The sequence below is a fragment of the Oncorhynchus gorbuscha genome, linkage group LG08, assembly GCF_021184085.1.
Source record: "Oncorhynchus gorbuscha isolate QuinsamMale2020 ecotype Even-year linkage group LG08, OgorEven_v1.0, whole genome shotgun sequence".
Taxonomy (NCBI): Eukaryota; Metazoa; Chordata; class Actinopteri; order Salmoniformes; family Salmonidae; genus Oncorhynchus; species Oncorhynchus gorbuscha.
The window spans coordinates 24,228,516-24,250,716 of NC_060180.1; the positions used below are offsets into that span (position 1 = coordinate 24,228,516).

General features: G+C 43.7%; 2 protein-coding genes across 2 annotated transcripts; both read left to right on the forward strand.

Annotated features, from left to right (window-relative positions):
* Positions 1 to 375: 375 nt before the first annotated feature.
* Positions 376 to 4,795, forward strand: calm2a (calmodulin 2a (phosphorylase kinase, delta)). The gene is made up of 6 exons (XM_046358899.1): positions 376 to 506; positions 1,396 to 1,426; positions 3,546 to 3,689; positions 3,766 to 3,872; positions 3,947 to 4,082; positions 4,173 to 4,795. The coding sequence occupies exons 1-6, from the start codon at positions 504 to 506 to the stop codon at positions 4,199 to 4,201; spliced, it is 450 nt and encodes a 149-aa protein (XP_046214855.1). The 5' UTR covers positions 376 to 503; the 3' UTR covers positions 4,202 to 4,795.
* A 6,217-nt stretch (positions 4,796 to 11,012) lies between these two features.
* Positions 11,013 to 16,428, forward strand: stpg4 (sperm-tail PG-rich repeat containing 4). Its single transcript, XM_046357909.1, has 7 exons — positions 11,013 to 11,142; positions 11,465 to 11,521; positions 11,779 to 12,030; positions 12,210 to 12,274; positions 12,514 to 12,559; positions 14,411 to 14,515; positions 14,833 to 16,428. Exons 1-7 carry the CDS (start codon positions 11,068 to 11,070, stop codon positions 14,941 to 14,943), a joined length of 711 nt encoding a protein of 236 aa, XP_046213865.1. The 5' UTR covers positions 11,013 to 11,067; the 3' UTR covers positions 14,944 to 16,428.
* The last annotated feature ends 5,773 nt before the right edge of the window (positions 16,429 to 22,201 follow it).

Consider the following 22,201-nt stretch of genomic DNA (forward strand, 5'->3'; position numbering starts at 1 on the left):
ACACTACAGACTGCTACGTCTTCTATGCTGTGCCTGTGGCAATTCCATGTCTGTGTGGACTACAATGCAGCCGCAGACCAAATCCAAGCAGTGACGCATTGCAGGTACAAACTCACCAATCAGAGCTAGCTATTTCATCCAACTACGTCTTGTACTTTTTCACTGACTAGCAGAAAGTATACATGCGCACTTAGCTAGTTCAGTATGCTACAGGCACTTTTTTGTTTAGATATTGGGATATAAATTAATGTCGGGGAAATATTTACAGAGTCGAGGTCATTTTACATTTCATATCATGTTTGAATGCTAATAAATGCGTGATTTTACTAATTGAGAAAATGACGAGAAACGAAGTTGGCGGAGGGATAGCACATGGGGGAGGAGTTAAAGAACAACCGTTAAAGGCGCGTCAAACTGTCTGCCAGACAGTGCGTTCCGCGAGGTTGCAAGTTTAGCGACCAAATAATTGTTTTCTATATCCCGCTGTTACTCGGTATATCGCAATGGTAAGTGAAGCAAATCACGTTATTTCTCGTTTATGTTTCAGCGTTTATCCTTACTTGTTTTTATTCACAAATGAGTGGTTGCTTGGCAGCCATACTGCGTTTGAATGTCCAAACCTTGTTTTGTCGCCGTAGAAATTAATTCACAAGTATCGGCGTTGTGAGTCAGAAATGTAATCTCTTAGTATTGTACAAACTGGTAGTCACTGCAATGTTGATTGTTATATTAGCCAGCTAACTGGTTAGAAAAGACTTAACGTTAGCAAATATTACCGCCAATTTGCTGTAGCTAGGTAATGCTTTCATTTACAATGTAATCAACCTTTTAGGCATCAAAACATGAGCGACCTGGCTAGGTAAAATAGGGGTACCTGGCTAACATGCGAACTACTTGAGATGTTAGCTACAGTAACTAGATAACTTACTGCAACTAGCTAGCTAACGTCATATGGATCACGGCCGATAGAACAGCTAACTTTACGTAGCTAAAGTAACGTTAGCTAATGTTTCCGTGAACCTTAGTCTTTGCGATGCTCTCGCGTCAGCAAAAATGTGTGACTTTTACTTAGTTTCCAGGAGTGTTTTATAGCTAGTTGGCTAACTACTAACCCAGCCACTCAAGGGTTGAAGTATAGATCATGCTAAAGTTAATCTGTGTTTGAAGGTTCCTTCTGGCATTGGGTAGCAAGCTGGATAAGAAATGTTAGTTACGTTCCTTCATAGCTAGCAGTAGCTATATGCATTTCTGAATGTTGGTTAATGTGACTATACATAGAACTGCAGCATAACTTCGTAGATGGCCAGAGCTAACGTTAAGGTTGACTCAGTAGTCAACTAGTCTTAGCTACTTTACATGTGGCCCAGTTTTAAATTCTCTCCTTTCCCCCCCCAGGCTGATCAGCTAACAGAGGAGCAGATTGCCGGTAAGACAGCATTGTATTCATCTGGTCCCTACCCTGACACGTGGCCCACTGTGGCTCCCCCCACCTACCCGGCATTGGATTTATATTTTTGCCTTTTAAGGCTTTCGTTGGACAAGCTGGTCATAAAACAAGAATTAGACAGGCCTTAAACCCCAGTCTACAGGACTCACTCATGGAACGTGACACACTTAGCATTTTTATGGTTTCCATGTCACAAATGATGTAATCAGAAAGTGATCTTAAGGTCCCATGCCTTGCTCAACTGCCAGACTGTGCTGGCGGCAGCCTTTGACATGGGTGTGTCCTCTCGCTGTTGAATGGAATGCGGCTAGCTAGTTAATGACAGGAATGCTTACAATCGTGCCTTTTCCGCCAGTAAAAATAAAGTCTTACCATAAATGCCGGTATCAAGGAACTTCAACTGGTGTGGTCTTCTGAGATTTCCCTGTAGTGGCTCCCCTCCAGGACAGTGATGAATCATGGGGAAGTCATGCCTCGGTTGTAGTTTTTTTTCACTTCACTAGCCACTTAAGTTGACATGACACCTGTTTTGGTCTTCAGCTTTCAGAAAATGCTGACTGATATATTTCATAGTGGTGTAAAGAGAAGCACATTTTTACTGCTAACTGCTTAGACTCAAAATAAGGCTGTAGAAATGGACTTTTAGTCAACCTTTTCCTCTTCCCCTGATACTATGCATGCATAAAAGTACTGCACGTTTTTCATTAAGAACTTAATGGCTTTGTTTTACAGTCGGGTATTATTGAGCATGCAATTTGTCAATTTCAAACATTGCCAAAATGCAACTCGTGGAACCCTGGTCTAAATTTAGACTAATGCTAGCAGTTACAGATGAGTCTACTGAAGAGGTGGAATCTAATAGCAACTATGGTTTTTTTAATGACTAGGAAAGTTGCTATGAAAACCAATAACAGGACAGACATGCTGGTTAGTGGCATGAGGAAGTCTGTATAAAATTGTTTCTATGGATGGCTTTTCGCATGGTAGCCTGTGCATTTGACTAGGAGGGTTGCTTTAAGAGTTGACATTGAGAAGTAAAAATGGGTCCTTTATAATCGTGGCCACAAGTTAACACATGATAGCATTTTAAATTATCTGTTGTGCAATGACTGGGCTTACAAAAGCAGACTTCACCCCAGTAGGCTTTTTGAGGAGCTACTCAAGCTGTCGGACACATCATAGGCTATTCCTCTTCAAACTAGGCTCTGTTTGCATTTGGTAAATAAAATGCATGACGACTAACAAATACACACGTGCCAATTTAATGCCACAATTATGAAAAATAACCTATAGGCTGATAAGTATGGCTGGTCAAATGTATTTTTCAGTGGTTAACCACTAACATCCCTATTGGTATAAGCTTTCAAAGTCTAAATCCTGGTTCATGGTGTTTGCTGAAGACATGCTGCCTATCTAGAGCATTTGAAAATAGTCATTTGTAGGCAAGTGTCCCCTGACATACTGTCTTGTACAGTGTATTTCAAAGGACTTCACCAACTTTTAGGCTTTTTCTGTTTGGTATAGTGGAGGCAATTAGGGTGTTTTTGTTTGTAGACCATAAGGGTTTCTTGACAGTGGCAGAAAGTATTTATTACCCAGTACCCCTGCAACAAAGGAATTTCCTCTATCACAAAGTACTTTCAACTGCAGGCCACGTCTTGGTTTTCACAACTCTGACAAGCTGCTGCATGCCGCAACTGCTCAACAAAGCTCCTGGCAAACAGCTTGTCATTCATTCTGCTTCCTATCCTGTCTTTGCTGTTTGTTCATGCCGTCGGTCCTTTGTGTGTAAACAAATGGAGCAGTCTGTGTTGGAACACCCAAACGCTTATGCTAATGCCGCTAGCTGGTTTGTCATCTGGAACATGAGTGATGTTAGGTTTTGGGTGTTGAGCTGACAGGGTTCAGGGTGGGGTGTATTGATGCAGAGTTTTCAAGGAGTTGATATTTATTCAGAACAAATTCTCCCTGTTAATGTTGAGTTTAATAGTGCCTTTTTTCTCTCTCTTCCCACCCAAATGGTCTTTGTTTCCTGTGTCATGTCTTCCTCTTGAACTGCCAACAGGGGACCTCACTGTTTGTTTCACACTCTCTGCAGAGTTCAAAGAGGCTTTCTCGCTCTTTGATAAGGATGGTGACGGCACCATCACCACCAAAGAGCTGGGAACCGTGATGCGCTCTCTGGGCCAGAACCCCACAGAGGCTGAGCTGCAGGACATGATCAATGAGGTGGACGCTGATGGTGAGGAGCCAGCTCTTACGCAACACCTTATGGCACTACACACAAGATATTCTTTAAGCCCGTTTGTTCCCTCTAGGTAATGGAACGATAGACTTCCCAGAGTTCCTGACCATGATGGCGAGAAAGATGAAGGACACAGATAGCGAGGAGGAGATCAGAGAAGCGTTCCGTGTCTTTGACAAGGTAACACTCCCATCTGCCTTCGTCCTGACAACGTTTGGGTTAGTGCTCTTCAACCAACGTGTGCTCTGCTCTAGGATGGGAACGGTTACATAAGTGCTGCTGAGCTGCGCCATGTGATGACAAACCTTGGGGAGAAGCTGACCGATGAGGAAGTTGACGAGATGATCCGAGAAGCAGACATTGATGGTGATGGCCAGGTCAATTATGAAGGTTGGTACAAAATATGAATTAAATGGATGGAAGAACTCACTTTTGGACATAGAACGAGTAACATTGGCTCTTTATTTCTCTCCCTTGCAGAGTTCGTACAAATGATGACGGCGAAGTGAAGACCGTAGTACAGATGTTGTATAAATAACTTGCCTTTTTTTTCTGTGGAATTTATCTGTAAAATCTTAATATCTCCCCCCCTCCCTGCTGTCCAAAGGAACTGCATGTAAACTGCATAGGCTCCGAGTCCCCGTGTCCCTTTCTTTTGCTGTCCTCGTGTTTTGGAGTGACGGTGTGGTTGTACAAACGGGTGCCTGTCGCAGCCCCAGGGGTTGGCGAGCGTTTAGAATCGTCACGTCTGCTCCGTTCTGGACACGTGGCAACATTGGTGACCTGTCACTTGGGGCAGCTATGTTGCCATGGAAATGGCCTAGAGGAGTAACAGTGCATGGACTACGGACAAAGTGTATATGGAAATCTCTCAGCATTGCACTACTGCAAAGAATTTTAAAAAACTACACAGGTGTATCTTGTAGGTACACTTAAACTCTTTTTGTATCTGCTGTTCTTTACCAGAAAATTACTTTGTTTTAATCTTACTATGCTTTTTAATGTTTTACTCACTACTTTTTTATGGCCTTTGGCCATGCTTCAAATAATCCATTCCAAGTTGTATATTTTTGTTTTCCAATAAAATTTACAATTTACCCAGATTTGAAAATTGTCTTTTCTCAACCGTAATGGATTGTTGTGTAATAGTGATCTTTTGTATGAAGGAAAGCTGTTTGTTTTGATAAACATTAATTTTGCATAGGCCTTGATATGAAAGATATTTACTAAAGTGATCAGGTAAATTCCATGCGCACAGAATGTCTCAGCCAATGCCTCTTAACATTCAGCTAAGCTCTGATCAAATTTGTACTCCTTTAAAAATAAATTGACTTGATGGATCAAAGGATTATATTTATCAATTTACTGTCCAGGTCTTTTGCTAACTGGCTGCATTATCTGATCATATTGGCTTGGTACTAGGCAGAAGTAGACTGCCTCGTGTCTTTGGCACAAGTCTTCATGAGATGCTTGACTCGCAGGTATGCATGTTGGCACTAAGGCTGTAAATGGAACAGCGCTCATTTGTTAAATGTTGAATTTGTTAATTTGCAGAGATGCTAAGTTTGAAGATGAAATAAAGCTATTGTGTAACTCACCTGTGCTTCTTGATCCTCTGTACTGGTCACCCTGCATGGTGACTTACTGAAGTTCTAGTTATCAACGGTCAATCAGGAATTACCATACAGCACTTTGACAAGTGGGCCTGGAAAGGTTGCTCTTTGCCAGCAAGGCAATAGGATTCCTCACAGTAACATACTTTGAGAACCCCAAGTCTTATGACCAACCTCTGTACTTGACTAAGTGCACAAAAAATGTATTTGACACTTGTTTCTCACCTTGAAAGGCTATATGGTGATAACGGCTCTAAAAATTATCATAAACTTGTTTTTCCTTCTCAGGTGTTGAATGTGTGACTACACAGTTTAATGAGATTCAAATCTGCAGATGGTCTTGACAGATTTGACAAGATTAAACATTGGATCGTGTGTTCCTTTTTTAGTCTCCTAACATTGTGCCGACCCAGAAGATTTGGTGATCTTGCTCTCCGAGGCCAAAGTGAGTTAAGTCTAATCAGGTCAATACCCCCAAGGCTGTGGGCAAATGAAGGCTCAGAGGAAGGAGAGGACTCGGTGAATTTCATAAATGAGAAACATTAAAGTGAACCTTTTTAGATAATACTATACCAAATATAATTGTCACAATTTAAACACTTGAAATAAAGGTCTACATTAGCCTCTGCAGCACTCTGTAGGGTAGCACCATGGTGTAGCTAGAGGACAGCTAGCTTCCGTCCTCTGGTTACATTGACTTAAATACGATAAACGTAGGAGGCTCATGGTTCTCACCCCCCTTCCATAGACTTACATAGTAATTATGACAACTTCGGGAGGATGTTGCAGCATAAGCTCTTGCAGCATGAACTGACATGTCCTAATCAAAGGATCAGATAATGAATATAGTACTGAAAGCATAAGCTAGCTAGCACTGCAGTGCATAAAGTGTGGTGATTATTTCACTCAAGAGAAAGACAGTATTTGAGCAGTTGTGAAAATTTCAAGAGAAGCGAGAGAGCTTGGTTGTAATTTTTTTTAAACTTTCACTTAGCTAGTGAATGCAGCTATCTAGCTGAGCCTACTCAAACATAGTGGGATGCTGAGCTAGTTAGCCGGCTATGGATAGCCAACACTGGAAGTCAAAGGAAGCTTTTGGTTTTATGAATTTATTGCCACTGGGGCCAGCCGTTGTAACTGATATACTGCTTTCTGACTGTACACCGTACTGCATGATTGTAGCGGGTTTACTAACGTGTTAGTTCTAGTATGTTGACTATGACATGACAATCATGTAGGCTGTGTGTGGCTGTTAGTGGTCATGATATTAAAATACCAAGTATTAAGGTTTGAAAAGGTTTTTTCGACTGGTCACAGACAGCTGATGTGTTGTGCATTGAAGTCCACAATTGAAGGGAAAAGGTGAGAGGAGAGCGCATAGATAGTTGCAAATTATATATTCAACGAGCAGTGATCATGTTGTTTTTATGTGGCTGCTATGAAAGTGAACTGTGTTTGTGTGTGATCAGCGGTGTATTCACTATGCCGATTCTGTTGAACATTTTAAATAGTCCGGATAGCCATATGATTAATTGTTCAGCAGTCTTATGACTTGGTGGTGGAATCTGTTAAGGAGCCTTTTGGACCTAGACTTGGCACTCTGGTAACGTTTGCCGTGCTGTAGCAGAGAGAACAGTCTACGATTCATGTAGTAGCCTAAACCTATCGATTGACAGTCATCCAATATGCTGATATAGAAATAAGGCCATGCTCATAAAAAATATATACAGTGTGGCAAAAAAGTATTTAGTCAGCCATAAATTGTGCAAGTTCTCCCACTTAAAAAAAATGAGAGGGGCCTGCAATTTTCATCATAGGTACACTTAAACTATGACAGACAAAATGAGGGAAATAAATCCAGAAAATCACATTGTAGGATTTTTAATGAATTTTTTTGCTAATTATGGTGGAAAAATAAGTATTTGATCAATAACAAAAGTTTATCTCAATACTTTGTTATATACCCTTTGTTGCAATGACAGAGGTCAAACATTTTCTGTAAGTCCTCACCAGGTTTTCACACACTGTTGCTGGTATTTTGGCCCATTCCTCCATGCAGATCTCCTCTAGAGCAGTGACGTTTTGGGGCTGTTGCTGGGCAACCAGGACTTTCAACTCCCTCCAAAGATTGTCTATGGATCTGGAGACTGGCTAGGCCACTCCAGGACCTTAAAATGCTTCTTACGAAGCCACTCCTTTGTTGCCCGGGCGGTGTGTTTGGGATCATTGTCATGCTGAAAGACCCAGCCACGTTTCATATTCAATGCCCTTGCTGATGGAAGAAGGTTTTCACTCAAAATCTCACGATACATGGCCCCATTCATTCTTTCCTTTACACGGATCAGTCGTCCTGGTCCCTTTGCAGACAAACAGCCCCAAAGCATGATGTTTCCACCCCCATGCTTCACAGTGGGTATGGTGTTCTTTGGATGCAACTCAGCATTCTTTGTCCTCCAAACACGACGAGTTGAGTTTTTACCAAAAAGTTATATTTTGGTTTCATCTGACCATATGACATTCTCCCAATCTTCTTCTGGATCATCCAAATGCTCTCTAGCAAACTTCAGATGGGCCTAGACATGTACTGGCTTAAGCAGGGGGACACGTCTGGCACTACAAGATTTGAGTCCCTGGCGGCGTAGTGTGTTACTGATAGTAGGCTTTGTTACTTTGGTCCCAGCTCTCTGCAGGTCATTCACTAGGTCCCCCTGTGTGGTTCTGGGATTTTTGCTCACCATTCTTGTGATCATTTTGACCCCACGGGGTGAGATCTTGCGTGGAGCCCCAGATCGAGGGAGATTATCAGTGGTCTTGTATGTCTTCCATTTCCTAATAATTGCTCCCACAGTTGATTTATTCAAACCAAGATGCTTACCTATTGCAGATTCAGTCTTCCCAGCCTGGTGCAGGTCTACAATTTTGTTTCTGGTGTCCTTTGACAGCTCTTTGGTCTTGGCCATAGTGGAGTTTGGAGTGTGACTGTTTGAGGTTGTGGACAGGTGTATTTTATACTGATAACAAGTTCAAACAGGTGCCATTAATACAGGTAACGAGTGGAGGACAGAGGAGCCTCTTAAAGAAGAAGTTACAGGTCTGTGAGAGCCAGAAATCTTGTTTGTTTGTAGGTGACCAAATACTTATTTTCCACCATAATTTGCAAATAAATTCATTAAAAATCCTACAATGTGATTTTCTAGATTTTTTTCTCATTTTGTCTGTCATAGTTGAAGTGTACCTATGATGAAAATTACAGGCCTCTCTCATATTTTTAAGTGGGAGAACTTGCACAATTGGTGGCTGACTAAATACTTTTTTGCCCCACTGTATATCATCCTCCCTCATCTTAAACGGCACCAACCGCCACTGCCGCAGGCCCGATGATATTCCAGGGTGAACTCTAAGGCTTCATGCCACAATGACTACCGTCATGTAGCATCCGTAAGTGCTTTGAGAGGCTGGTTATGGCACACACCAACTCCATCATTCCAGACACCCTAAACCCACTCCAATTTGCATACTGCCCCAACAGATCCATAGACAACGCCATATCAATTGCACTCCACACTGCCCTCAACCACCTAGATAAGAGCAATACCTATATGACAATGCTGTTGCATTGGCTACATCTCAGCGTTCAAATCCATTGTCCCCTCCAAGCTCATCACCAAGCTTAGGACCTTGGGACTGAACACTTCCCTCTGCAACTGGATTGTGGACTTTCTGACGGGCCAACCCCGAGTGGTGAGGGTAGGCAACATCACCTCCGCCACACTGACCCTCAACACGGGGACCCCACAGGGGTGTGTACTTAGTCCCCTCCTGTACTACCTGTTCACTCACGACTACAACACCATCATCCACATCGACGGGGCTGCAGTGGAGCTGGTCGAGAGCTTCAAGTTCCTCGGTGTCCAAATCACACACAGGTTCTGAAGTTCTATAGCTGTACCATTGAGAGCATTTTGACTGGCTGCATCACTGTTTGGTATGGCAATAGCACCTCCCTCGATCGCATGGCTCTACAGAGGGTGGTGCGGACTGCCGAATAACATCACTGAGGCCGAGCTCCCTGCCATTTTATTCTTGATTTTGCACTGTCTCTATGTATCCGTGTGTCTTGCGTCCCTCCTCTTGCCCCAGTGACAATAGTCACCTTCAAAGCATCGTTATCTTTCCCCCCAACAGCTACGTCAAGGTCTCAGAGCATGTGACATCACCGATTGAAACACTGTTAGCGTGCATTGCTAAATAGCTAGCCATTTCACACCGATTACATCTATACACTCACAGGGCCCTACACGTTATGCACACTGATACTCCAACACAAATACAAACACTCACTCTATAATTTGCTGACACACACACATAAAACGCACATACATTTATACTGACTCGACACACACCCACTCACATACAATCATCATATAGGCTGCTGCTACTCCGTTTCTCATATATCCTGATGCTTAGTCACCTTACCTCTATACATATCTACCTCTATCGATCCACTATCCCTGCACATTGTAAATATGGTACTGGAACTGACCCTGTGTATAGTATGTTTACTTACTTTATCGTGTTCTTCTCATTTCTTATATTATTTCTTATTGTGTGTTTTTGTTCTACCCTGTTATTTTTAGTCTTACATTGTTATTTATTAATGCATCGTTGGGGTTAGAGCTTACAATAAAGGCCTTTCACTGTGCATGTGACATTAAAAACATGAAACTTGACACATGACATGAGACTCCCTTGACAAGCAGTGTAAACATGAAATCCTGGCTACTTGAAATCATATGCTCCATGTAGCTTAGCAACGGGGCAGAACATTTTGCTACTGCTCCCACAAATATCTTAGCAGGCTCTCCAATCTAGATTATGTTTTTAAGTTCTGGTTCATAGTGTGTTGCACAGCACTTACACTGCATATCACTCAGCTGTATGTGCTATGAGGCGAAGAAAGTTTGGACTAGGCCACTAGAGACAAGTGCTTATAATATAGGGGGCCCCTTACTTGAGTTATTCAACCTGGCCATAAACCTCTGAGAAGAAATCTGATATAATGTCTAATAAGAACTACTAACTTTATTTTATGATGGGTTTTCATACATACATGATGTGTCTATATGACCACCCAAGTTTGTTGGGTAGAAGTGTGCTATGCATCTAGTAATAGCTGCATACCACTCATTCTCACAGATAGTCTGTGGCCGCGTTTAGACAGGCAACCCAATTCTGATCTGTTTTTCACAAATTGGTATTTTGACCAATCACATCATATCTTTTTCAGAGCTGATCTGATTGGTCAAAATACCGATTAGTGAAAAGAATATCAGAATTGGGCTGACTGTCTAAGCACAGCCATTCACACTTATTTAAAGATCCAGATGGGATTACAACTAACCTGCCAAAAAGTAGCATAAAGATAATTGTCACACCATAACATATTATCCTATTGTGACATGCCACTAGGAAACCATTTATGACACATTTTTAACCTGGTCGTGCAGTAGGCCCGTGTGACGTTACAAAGGGAACACTGGCACAGTAACTATGACAATATTCATTTGTGTCATTATCAACATCTTAAACTTTGACCTGGGTCACACAGTGTCCGCTGCATCTCACAGTGTCAGCCTGTTGAAAAATGGATTGTTGGTGGGGCTGCTACTAGTAACAGTCACGGTCTGAGAAGCTGTAACTTTATCTCTGTGAGAGCAACCAGCCGACGGCGAAGTGCATATACACACAGTACTGGGAAAACAATGACCGTAGGAAAAAATATGTCCAAAGTTAGTGACATACCCCGCGATGATGCATCATGCAGGACAGAGGAGAGGGTAAGCTTGAGACTAGTCAGTGTTATTTTGTATCTTTGTCATGAGAAAAGAGGTTCGTTGAGAGCAGAAATAGCCTGTGTGGTGTTATCATCTTTGCAGTCAGGAGGAGTTGGCAGTCATAGGATATTATGACTGTACACTGAAGTTGGATTCAGCCTCTTGGCAAAGAAATACAGTAGCTATAGGTATTCATGACTAAAATGTCACTAAAATGTAGAGGTAGATGTAGAAATAAATTAAGTCGGTTATTTTGTCACGTATTCCTAAAAATACTGTCCATAAACAAGCCTTTTTTACTGTTTGGTCTATCTTGCATCTACAGGGCAATGAGAAAGGGGACCAGTCTGACAGAGGCAGATGGTGGATGGGTACTTTGAAAGTAGGTATTTTCAGTGAGGGTTAACTACAACAGTTGGTTTCAGTCAAGCATCTTCACACAGTTCTACTATTAATATTATGGAATTATGTAGAATTTATGTAATATTAAAAGATTAGATAAAACTCTCTATCCAGTGCATTTAAAGATGATGCTGTCCAAAAATGCCCTCTCAATCTCCTTTTCCCGTATATGCGGGAAATCATGGGTGCAGGAGACTTTTCAAAAAATACATTTTCCTCTCATTCGCATCCCTCCAGGATACGCCCATCCCTGGGAGTTACCACATCCGGGACTTTATTGAGGAGGCTGGCCTGAACCCGGTCCGTATGACGTATGGCTTTAAGGGTACGGGGAGAGACACCAAGATGCAGATGCGTAAGGGGGACTTGCTGCTGCCGGGAGCCTATTGCTTCACTGACTCCACCCAGGAGGCCCTCCAATGCCAGGCCTCCTACTCCTTTAAGAGCTGCCCCCGCCCAGAAAACTACACTCTGGGTATCCGCGACAAGGTGGGGAGAGGATGGGAAGGGGACAAGGGGAGGGGGACCAGGGGAGGTGGTGTGGTGTGGGGGAAAGGAGATGGGGAGGCGAGGAGAAGGGGCTGTTATCCGCATTCATGTGTCTTCTAATAACACATTTATATTTGACATTTTAACCTGAATGTTTTATATTGTCCATCTTTGTCCAGGAAATAGACCTTTCACCATGTCACTACAATGTGACCCAGAAACCAGTGCCCAAGATACCCTGCAAGTAAGCACCTGTCCTGCACAATCTATCATTATCATTTTTACACTTTCAACTCATCCTTTGAATCACAGCAAGCAGACTGCCTCTGATTCATCTCCTTGATATATGAATCATCCCCTTGATATCTTTTTCCTGTACAAATAACCACCTGACCTCTCCTTTCCAGTACCACACAACAGGTCTGGCCTCTTCTCTACAGCAACTATTCTCCTCTCGAACCACTCTCTCTTCTCTCCTTGCAGACACGTGATGTTTCGTTCGGCAGTGCAGCGTGCCAGCTTTCTGCCTGTGAGTATCTAGTCTCCACTAGCTATGACTAAGCCAATTACGTTGCCAACAAAGGCCTGCAGACCTACGTGTTTTCAGTCGGTTTGGTTATGACACCCATAACCGAGTCTGCTAGAGACCTACAGTATGTTATGGAGGCTACGGTATATTATCTCTGACCGCGTTTGATGCCTATTATGGCACTGTGTTGATTAATGTTTCATGTTCGGTTGCACTGTGTGTGCTGCAGTGTGCAGCATGTGCGTCTGCACATATTTGAGCAGTGTTGGCAGCTCTCTTCGCGTTAACAGAGAAGGAAATGTGTTGGGACATCTCAAGGGTGCCATTTCTATGTAGTAGGGAGCTTTTTTCACCGCTAGTGGTGTGTCAGGGCTAGTCCAAAGCAAGTTTATTGTCAAAGGTTAAACAGTTCAACACGTCCCGTGGCAATCATATTTGTAGCCACAGCCATTCAGACAGCTGTCTGCTTGACGAATTGAAGCAGGTTCGCCATATATCAGGGGGTCAAGGGTCACAGAGTCTTAATGTTTTACACTGAAAATAGTCAGCCAGCGAATCCCTATCAATCTCATTGAAATGAGCAACGGAGGATTTTTTTTGTGATTTCTCTTTGCAGGCTCCAAATGTGAAATAGATTTTCACATATTCACATAGCAATATCCCCAGGGTTTAAGGCATTGCAAACCCAACAAAGAGGGGGGTTGTTTTTTTCTCGTGATTTGACTTAATTTCTTCATCCTCAGGCCTAACTGTGCCCCAGATTTGTTTGTGTGCACTGTGCAGTGTCTGTGCAGATGCAACTCCGAACAAACCATGTTTGGAGACTTTATTTCCACTTTATTTTATTTATTCCTATCTGGGATCATCTATATAAAATCGTTATTGTTTGGCCATGGCTTCTGATAAAGTTTTGTGGTCGAAGAGAACAGCTCGGGGTATCTGCACTATGCACACGTGGCGTATCTATGGGAATAGAGGTGTCGAGGACCTTCGCTGCGGCATGGTCCTTCTTGACACACATAATTAATGTGCGGCATGGGCCAGTTATCTGTGCCACACCGGGAGAATGTGGCGCTCACTCCGACAGCGGCGAAAAGTAGGCCAGGCGCCTTGCACAGAGGCAGATCACCAGGACAGCTCATCATGGGCAGGCGAATGTGCTTTGGTCCTCTGTGTCCTTTCTAAAAGCTCCTGTGAAATACACCTGCATTAACACCTTCGCCGCAGATCAGCTCCCCTGAGGGCTGGCGGGCAGGCGGGTGTGTGTGTGTGTGTGTGTGTGGGGGGGGGGGGGGGGTTGGATCAAGTGAACTTGCCCAGCGCAATCAAATGACAAATAATGATAGCTATAGCCAGCTAGTCTGAGCTCAGGGACATAGAAAGGCTGCTTTCTTTCTACTTCTTCTCTCGTTCTTTGTGCTATGAATCACCGCATCAGGAGGGCTGGGGATGGATTACTGGCTCAGCGACGTAAAAACGTTTTATGTCAGGAACGGGAAAGGCTAGGATAGGCTGTGTGCTATTTTCTGCTTGTGGCCAACACTGTGTGTTAGTGGGCAGCAGGGGAAAATGAGAGCTGGAAGCTATTGAAATAAAGTAGTTTGAACCTCACATAATTCATATAACATATATGCCGTGGATCAAGTATAAATAAGCCATACAATATGAACTGCCTCACTGATCCAATTTCCAGCTTTAGACCTTGAATACTTATGCAATCAGGATTCGTGCCAGTAAATAATCCTCAAGACAACCATTAAACCGTGGTCCCGCTGAGCAGTTTTCTTTGCCTGTGTGAGTGAGTTAGCCTATTGTAAATATGTGAATCAAATGGTTTCTGTTTGTGTTCAGAGAGAGGGCCCTGCTCCTGGACATTACAACATAAGGACGGGCCCGACCATAGGAGTCACGTCCTGTTTCAGATCCACTGTGCCCCGTCTTCACAGTGTGCGCTCGGTGAGTGACACACACACACACACACACACACACACACACACACACACACACACACACACACACACACACACACACACACACACACACACACACACACACACACACACACACACACACACACACACACACACACACACACACACACACACACACCTTCGCATAATGTCACTTCAGATAGTTATAAAAATGTAAACAGAAACAGTCATTTTTAATGCTTGGTATGGTATGCTATTCTCTCTCCCACAGTAATGATACGTGGAGACCGAGCTAGCTGTGCTTTTTTTAGTGAGTGTTTGTTTGTTGACCTTGTTTGGCAGAGGACTCCAGGACCGGGGACTTATGAGCCGTCCTGGCAGATGGGTCACCGTCTGGGGACGGAGGCCAACATGGGCAGGGCCCACGGTCTCTTCTTCCGCAATGTCTTCTAGATCGTCCAACAGTGTCATCCAGCCTTTTTATGACTCCCTAGTCCCCCCACTTCTACTGTCTGATAGAATGCACGTGACACTGGGTGATCATGTTGCTTATTTTCCACCCGAGTAAAGAAAAAACCCTGATTTCGTTGTCAAATGCACTTGACTACATTTACCCACAAACGCATCTCTTACTATTGCCAGACAAATAGGCCCACCATTATCAAAAACATTTGTTTTACCTTAGTCAATTTGTAGAGACACTAACCAGGGAAACTAAACAATATTAATCTGCATTGCAACGCTGGTTGACTAAGGGTTTGATTCAATCCGTAGAAGAATGGCGTTATAGCGGGATTGAAATATAAAACCAGTGTTTTCACGGAGACTGCATTCACGTTAAACAATGCATATCTCGGCTCTATTGAACATTTCCTAAAAACGTCCGATCTTCGGCACTACAGATTGAATCCAGCCCTTTGTACTTCTGCCTACCCCAGTTTGTCCCTCCTCTCTCTCTGCTGGCAGCCTGTCTGGCAGGCTGTTGTGCCTCCACACTATCTGCTGTGTTATGCACTCGTGAGTGAGGGGGGAAATGCAGTTCAGTCATCCATCACATGCACATAGCTGGCATGCTGCACATTCAACATTAGCGGAGCAGCCAGTGTCACACCACGAAAGGGCTATTCTTATCACTACCTATCCTTACTGTCACCGAAAAAAACTAACACGGGATAATGTTGGACTCAGGTTACACTAACATAGACCATAGCCTTGATAGGAATCAGGCCTGTGGAAGGTAGGCCAAGTAGTTGTGTTTAAAAATTATTTTTTTACAATAGATTGTTTTGGTCCTGGATGCTCCGATTGTCTGAAACCACATTACATTCTCATCAGATTGCTATGAGATAAAAAAATATTTAAAAAAATTAAAAAAATCAGGGAGTACTTGTTCTTGACGTCTTTTGAGACATCGCTATGTATCTCACTCGTTCCATTGCCCTGTATAGATGTCAGTTCATAATGTCTGCATTCTCGCTATATTCCCAAATATATCCATAATGGCATTATCTTAGAACATCAGATTAAACCTTCCAACACTTCACGTCCTTGTCTTCAGCTTGGGACACATATGAGCGGCTCAAGTGTTTCAAGTGCAGGGCTCTTATTGACGTTGTCATTGTGCAGGGGACTAAGGAGAACACTTTGAGGCTGACAGAAAGACATCCCTATTAATGGGCTATAAGCCCGGTCCTGTAAGTGGGTAAATCCATTTGGAATTCAATCCCTTTTTGACAGCATCCCTTTGGATTTAAACAACACTGTTGTTACATGTTTGCCAATGGAAGAAGTGCTCAGAAAGTTACTTTTTGGACATGAATGCCAAAACATTCAGGAAATTAAAGGTGCTCAAAGTTGACCCATTTTGCAATCCCCGCCATACCATGAGACATCCATGTCTTCATCACTGGAAAATATAAACAGTTGAGTTTGATATCATTTAAAACCTTACAAACATTTCTGGTGGATGCATCATCGCTGTAGGCTGTGGTCAGGTGTACACTATAGCCAGCCACTGGTAGCCTAGTGGTTAGAGAAGCGAGCCAGAGAGTTTCTGGCATCATCCTAGTTACCATCATCCTTGCACAAGGCCCTAAACCCCCTACAATTGCTCCAGAGGCGCTGCACTGCGGATGACCCATTGCTTCCATTCCCTCGGGGTGTGTTTGTCTCAGGGGGTTGGCGTATGATCATAAATACACATTTAAGTTCTCTGCAAGTTAATGAACAATAAAGCACATCTTATTTTACAATCCCTCATGGTCATCATAACAACACTCTGATCTGTAACATATTCCCCATAGTGAGGACTTAGCACGACGCCTCTTTTAGGTCCTGAGTCAATGAAAGGGGGTTAGGCTGACCACAATGCCTAGCACCATTTATACCTGCTTCTAACATGTGTCCTGTTCTTGTCCACATTACGATTGTGCCCACATTTTCAAACATGTGTCACTTACATCATCCATCTGCTGTGTCTGCATTGTGACCAGATTTCCTGGTCCCTCCCCGTATGCACATTATTTTACAGATATTCTTTCAAAATAATATTTAATTTGAAGAAAAATGTCTGCCATAAGACAATGGTGCCACCTGTCAATGATTTTAGAAGGCAATATAATCTTATGATTTAAATGGTTTCACTGTCCAGATCCTTATATCCAGACACAATGGGTCTCCGACTACCTCTGGAGGTGATCAGGAAATCTGATCACAATCATTTACATTACATTACATTTAAGTCATTTAGCAGACGCTCTTATCCAGAGCGACTTACAAATTGGTGCATTCACCTTATGACATCCAGTGGAACAACCACTTTACAATAGTGCATCTAAATATTTTAAGGGGGGGGTGAGAAGGATTACTTTATCCTATCCTAGGTATTCCTTAAAGAGGTGGGGTTTCAGGTGTCTCCGGAAGGTCTCCGCTGTCCTGGCGTCGTGAAACATTGGGAGCCAGAGCAGCGAACAGTTTTGACTGAGCTGAGCGGGAACTGTACTTCCTCAGTGGTAGGGAGGCGAGCAGGCCAGAGGTGGATGAACGCAGTGCCCTTATTTGGGTGTAGGGCCTGATCAGAGCCTGGAGGTACTGAGGTGCCGTTCCCCTCACAGCTCCGTAGGCAAGTTATAAGGAGCGGGGTGACGTGAGAGAACTTGGGAAGGTTGAACACTAGACGGGCTGCGGCGTTCTGGATGAGTTGTAGGGGTTTAATGGCACAGGCAGGGAGCCCAGCCAACAGCGAGGCACAGACGGGAGATGACAAGTGCCTGGATTAGGACCTGATTGTAAACCTACAGGAACGGGCCACCGCCTTGATGTTAGTTGAGAACGACAGTTTGTTGTCCAGGAACGCCAAGGTTCTTAGCGCTCTGGGAGGAGGACACAATGGAGTTGTCAACCGTGATGGCGAGATCATGGAACGGGCAGTCCTTCCCGGGAGGAAGAGCAGCTCCGTCTTGCCGAAGTTCAGCTTGAGGTGGTGATCCGTCATCCACACTGATATGTCTGCCAGACATGCAGAGATGCGATTCGCCACCTGGTCATCAGAAGGGGAAAGGAGAAGATTAATTGTGTGTCGTCTGCATAGCAATGATAGGAGAGACCATGTGAATGACAGAGCCAAGTGACTTGGTGTATAGCGAGAATAGGAGAGGGCCTAGAACAGAGCCCTCACCAGTGGTGAGAAGGTGAGGAGACAGATTCTCGCCACGCCACCTGGTAGGAGCGACCTGTCAGGTAGGACGCAATCCAAGCGTGGGCCGCGCCGGAGATGCCCAACTCGGAGAGGGTGGAGAGGAGGATCTGATGGTTCACAGTATCGAAGGCAGCCGATAGGTCTAGAAGGATGAGAGCAGAGGAGAGAGTTAGCTTTAGCGGTGCGGAGCGCCTCCGTGATACAGAGAAGAGCAGTCTCAGTTGAATGACTAGTCTTGAAACCTGACTGATTTGGATCAAGAAGGTCATTCTGAGAGAGATAGCGGGAGAGCTGACCAAGGACGGCACGTTCAAGAGTTTTGGAGAGAAAAGAAAGAAGGGATACTGGTCTGTAGTTGTTGACATCGGAGGGATCGAGTGTAGGTTTTTTCAGAAGGGGTGCAACTCTCGCTCTCTTGAAGATGGAAGGGACGTCCAGCGGTCAATAAGTTGATGAGCGAGGTGAGGTAAGGGAGAAGGTCTCCGGAAATGGTCTGGAGAAGAGAGGAGGGGATAGGGTCGAGCGGGCAGGTTGTTGGGCGGCCGGCCGTCACAAGACCAAACAGATTTCATCTGGAGAGAGGGGGAGAAAGAGGTCAGAGCACAGGGTAGGGCAGTGTGAGCAGAACCAGCGGTGTTGTTTGACTTAGCAAACGAGGATCGGATGTCATCGATCTTCTTTCAAAATGGTTGACGAAGTCATCTGTAGAGAGGGAGGAGGGGGGGAGGGGGAGGAGGATTCAGGAGGGAGGAGAATGTGGCAAAGAGCTTCCTAGGGTTAGAGGCAGATGCTTGGAATTTAGAGTGGTAAAAGTGGCTTTAGCAGCAGAGACAGAGGAGGAAAATGTAGAGAGGAGGGAGTGAAAGGATGCCAGGTCCGCAGGATCCATTTCCTCGGCCTTCCGGAATTGAGTCGCAAGCCATGGAAGATAGGGGACATTTGAGGAGGCAGAATCAGGAGATAGGTTGGAGAAGGTTTGAGCAGAGGGAAGAGATGATAGGATGGAAGAGGAGAGAGTAGCGGGGGAGAGAGAGCGAAGGTTGGGACGGCGCATACCATCCGAGTAGGGGCAGTGTGGGAAGTGTTGGATGAGAGCGAGAGGGAAAAGGATACAAGGTAGTGGTCGGAGACTTGGAGGGAAGTTGCAATGAGGTTAGTGGAAGAACAGCATCTAGTAAAGATGAGGTCGAGCGTATTGCCTGCCTTGTGAGTAGGGGGAAGGTGAGAGGGTGAGGTCAAAAGAGGAGAGGAGTGGAAAGAAGGAGGCAGAGAGGAATGAGTCAAAGGTTTAAAGTCGCCAGAACTGTGAGAGGTGACCCGTCCTTCAAGCTCATTGATGAACTCTCCGAGGGGACCTGGAGAGGGCGATAAATGATAAGGATGTTAAGCTTGAAAGGGCTGGTAACTGTGACAGCATGAAATTCAAAGGAGGCGATAGACAGATGGGTAAGGGGAGAAAGAGAGAATGACCACATGGGAGAGATAAGGATCCCTATGCCACCACCCCGCTGACCAGAAGCTCTCGGGGTGTGCGAGAACACGTGGGCGGACGAAGAGATTTTAGGAGTAGCAGTGTTATCTGTGGTGATCCATGTTTCTGTCAGTGCCAAGAAGTCACTCTGCCTTGTTGGCTGCAGATCGGCAGTTCCAGAGGCTACTCCTGGAACTCCACGTGGGTTTTGGGACCACCAGATTGGGTTGGCTGCAGCCAAGGTTTATTGTGGGATTAAGTCCCTCACTTTCATTAGAAACCATCTAGTGTCAACAAGGACAACTAGGCAGAACAGACAACCCAAACATGACCTTCTGGTTTCTGGAATAGCTAAATGAATTCAGGATAATATTGGGAAGGCGACATGATAATGGATGTTTTTAAAATCCTCCAATCCATATAATTGGCAGCTTTGAACAGGAAGTGACCCGACATCAAACCGAGCAGTTCAAAGAAATTGCCATGCTATTTGTGTTTTCCATTGTTTGAGGTAAGGACGTCTGTCCTGAATTGGCTCATACTGTCTCTGGAGATACAACAAGCATCATCAGTCACTCCACGGTCCACGTCACTCTAAAGATTGACGAACCCACGACGCCAAACGAGCGAAAACAGCCTTTGTTTACAACGCAATGAACCAAGATGGCCGCACCCATACAATCTACTGCTGCTTCCTCCCTTCCTTGTATTACATGACCACCTTGAAAAACTCCAGCCCTCTCACGTAGCCCAATGGTAAGACATGAAGACAGAGCTGTCATGGAGTATTGTTCACTTTGTGTCCTCTCCGGCAGGGTCACATCCATTCCCATCGCCACCACAGTGTTGACGGCTGGCTAAAGAATTCAGGCAGCATGACACCAAAGCAGATGACCAGGTATCTCTTTACCATGTAATTGACAGGTGCGATAGGCCGACATTACAGCTCTATTAAATGACATATAAAAGTTTAATAAGGGTGAATAGGCTACTGTTAGTGAAACAAGGGGTCATTGTTTATCCCGTAACGGCGCTGGCATGATGTTGGGCACATGGACACGGGCCAAGGCTGTTTGAGGGCGATCAGGTGAGTCGGTCTGGTGAAATAGAACCCGGGGGGGGGGGGTGGGGGGGGGCAAGGTTGGTGATATCTCTGCTGCTGTAACTCATTTACATTAACTGGTTAACCTCAAAATGTTATCAAGGAGAAAACGTTTCAATTGGATATCTGCCGCTTCATTGGCTGCTGCGTCATGTGTCAACATTGATTTAGAATGTATTGCTAGGTTGCCAGTCCTTTACTGATTGTTAAAGAGATATAACCATCTAGGTTTATGTGAAAACCCACACCAATGACCAAACATAATTGCCCTCCAGGCCCTGAAGTTCAGATTGCCACACATGACCTATTGTTAGCATCCTCTCCATTAAAGGTCCAATGCAGCTGTTTTTATCTCAATATCAAATCCTTTCTGGGTAACAATTAAGTACCTTACTGTGATTGTTTTAAATTTAAATGGTCAAAAAGAGAAGAAAAAATGCTTCTGAGCAAAGAACACTTTCTCAATCAATAATTTTGCTCGGACTGTCTGGAGTAGAGATGGGAAAACCAAAAATATCTGTTATTGGTCTATTAACAAATTTACGACATGATGATGTCACCAGGCAGGCCAAAACTACATCCCACCACAACAGGCTGAAATGTCAGGAAGTCATTTCAAATAGCTCTTACACTACAAGGGCATATTTTTGTTCAACCTCATAGTGTGGAAACATATATATACACTATCGTTCAAAAGTTTTGGGTCACTTAGAAATGTCCTTGTTTTTGAAAGAAAAGCACATTTAGTTGTCTACACTATATTTCTGATCAATTTGATGTTATTTTAATGGACAAAAAATGTGCTTTTGTTTCAAAAACTAGGACATTTCTAAGTGACCCAAAACTTTTGAATGGTAGTGTATACAGTAGCAGTCAAAAGTTTGGACACCTACTCATTCAAGGGTTTTTCTTTATTTTTACTATTTTCTACATTGTAGAATAATAGTGAAGACATCAAAACTATTGAAGAACACATATGGAAGCATGTAGTAACCCAAAAAGTGTTAAACAAATCAAAATATATTTTATCTTTGAGATTATTGATGTAATGATGGACTGTCATTTCTCTTTGCTTATTTTAGCTGTTCTTGCCATAATATGGACTTGGTCTTTTACCAAATAGGGCTATCTTCTGTATACCAACCCTAACTTGTCACAACACAACTCAGACGCAATAAGAAGGAAAGAAATTCCACAAATTAAATTTTAACATACTGTTGAAGTCAGAAGTTTACATACACTTTCGCCAAATACATTTTTTTTTACAATTCCTGACATTTAATAATAGTAGAGAGAATGATTTATTTCAGCTTTTATATCTTTCATCACATTCCCAGTCGGTCAGAAGTTAACATACACTCAATTAGTATTTGGTAGCATTGCCTTTCAAATGTTTAACTTGGGTCAAACCAGACTTGTGGAGGTCTGCAATTTTTTTTCT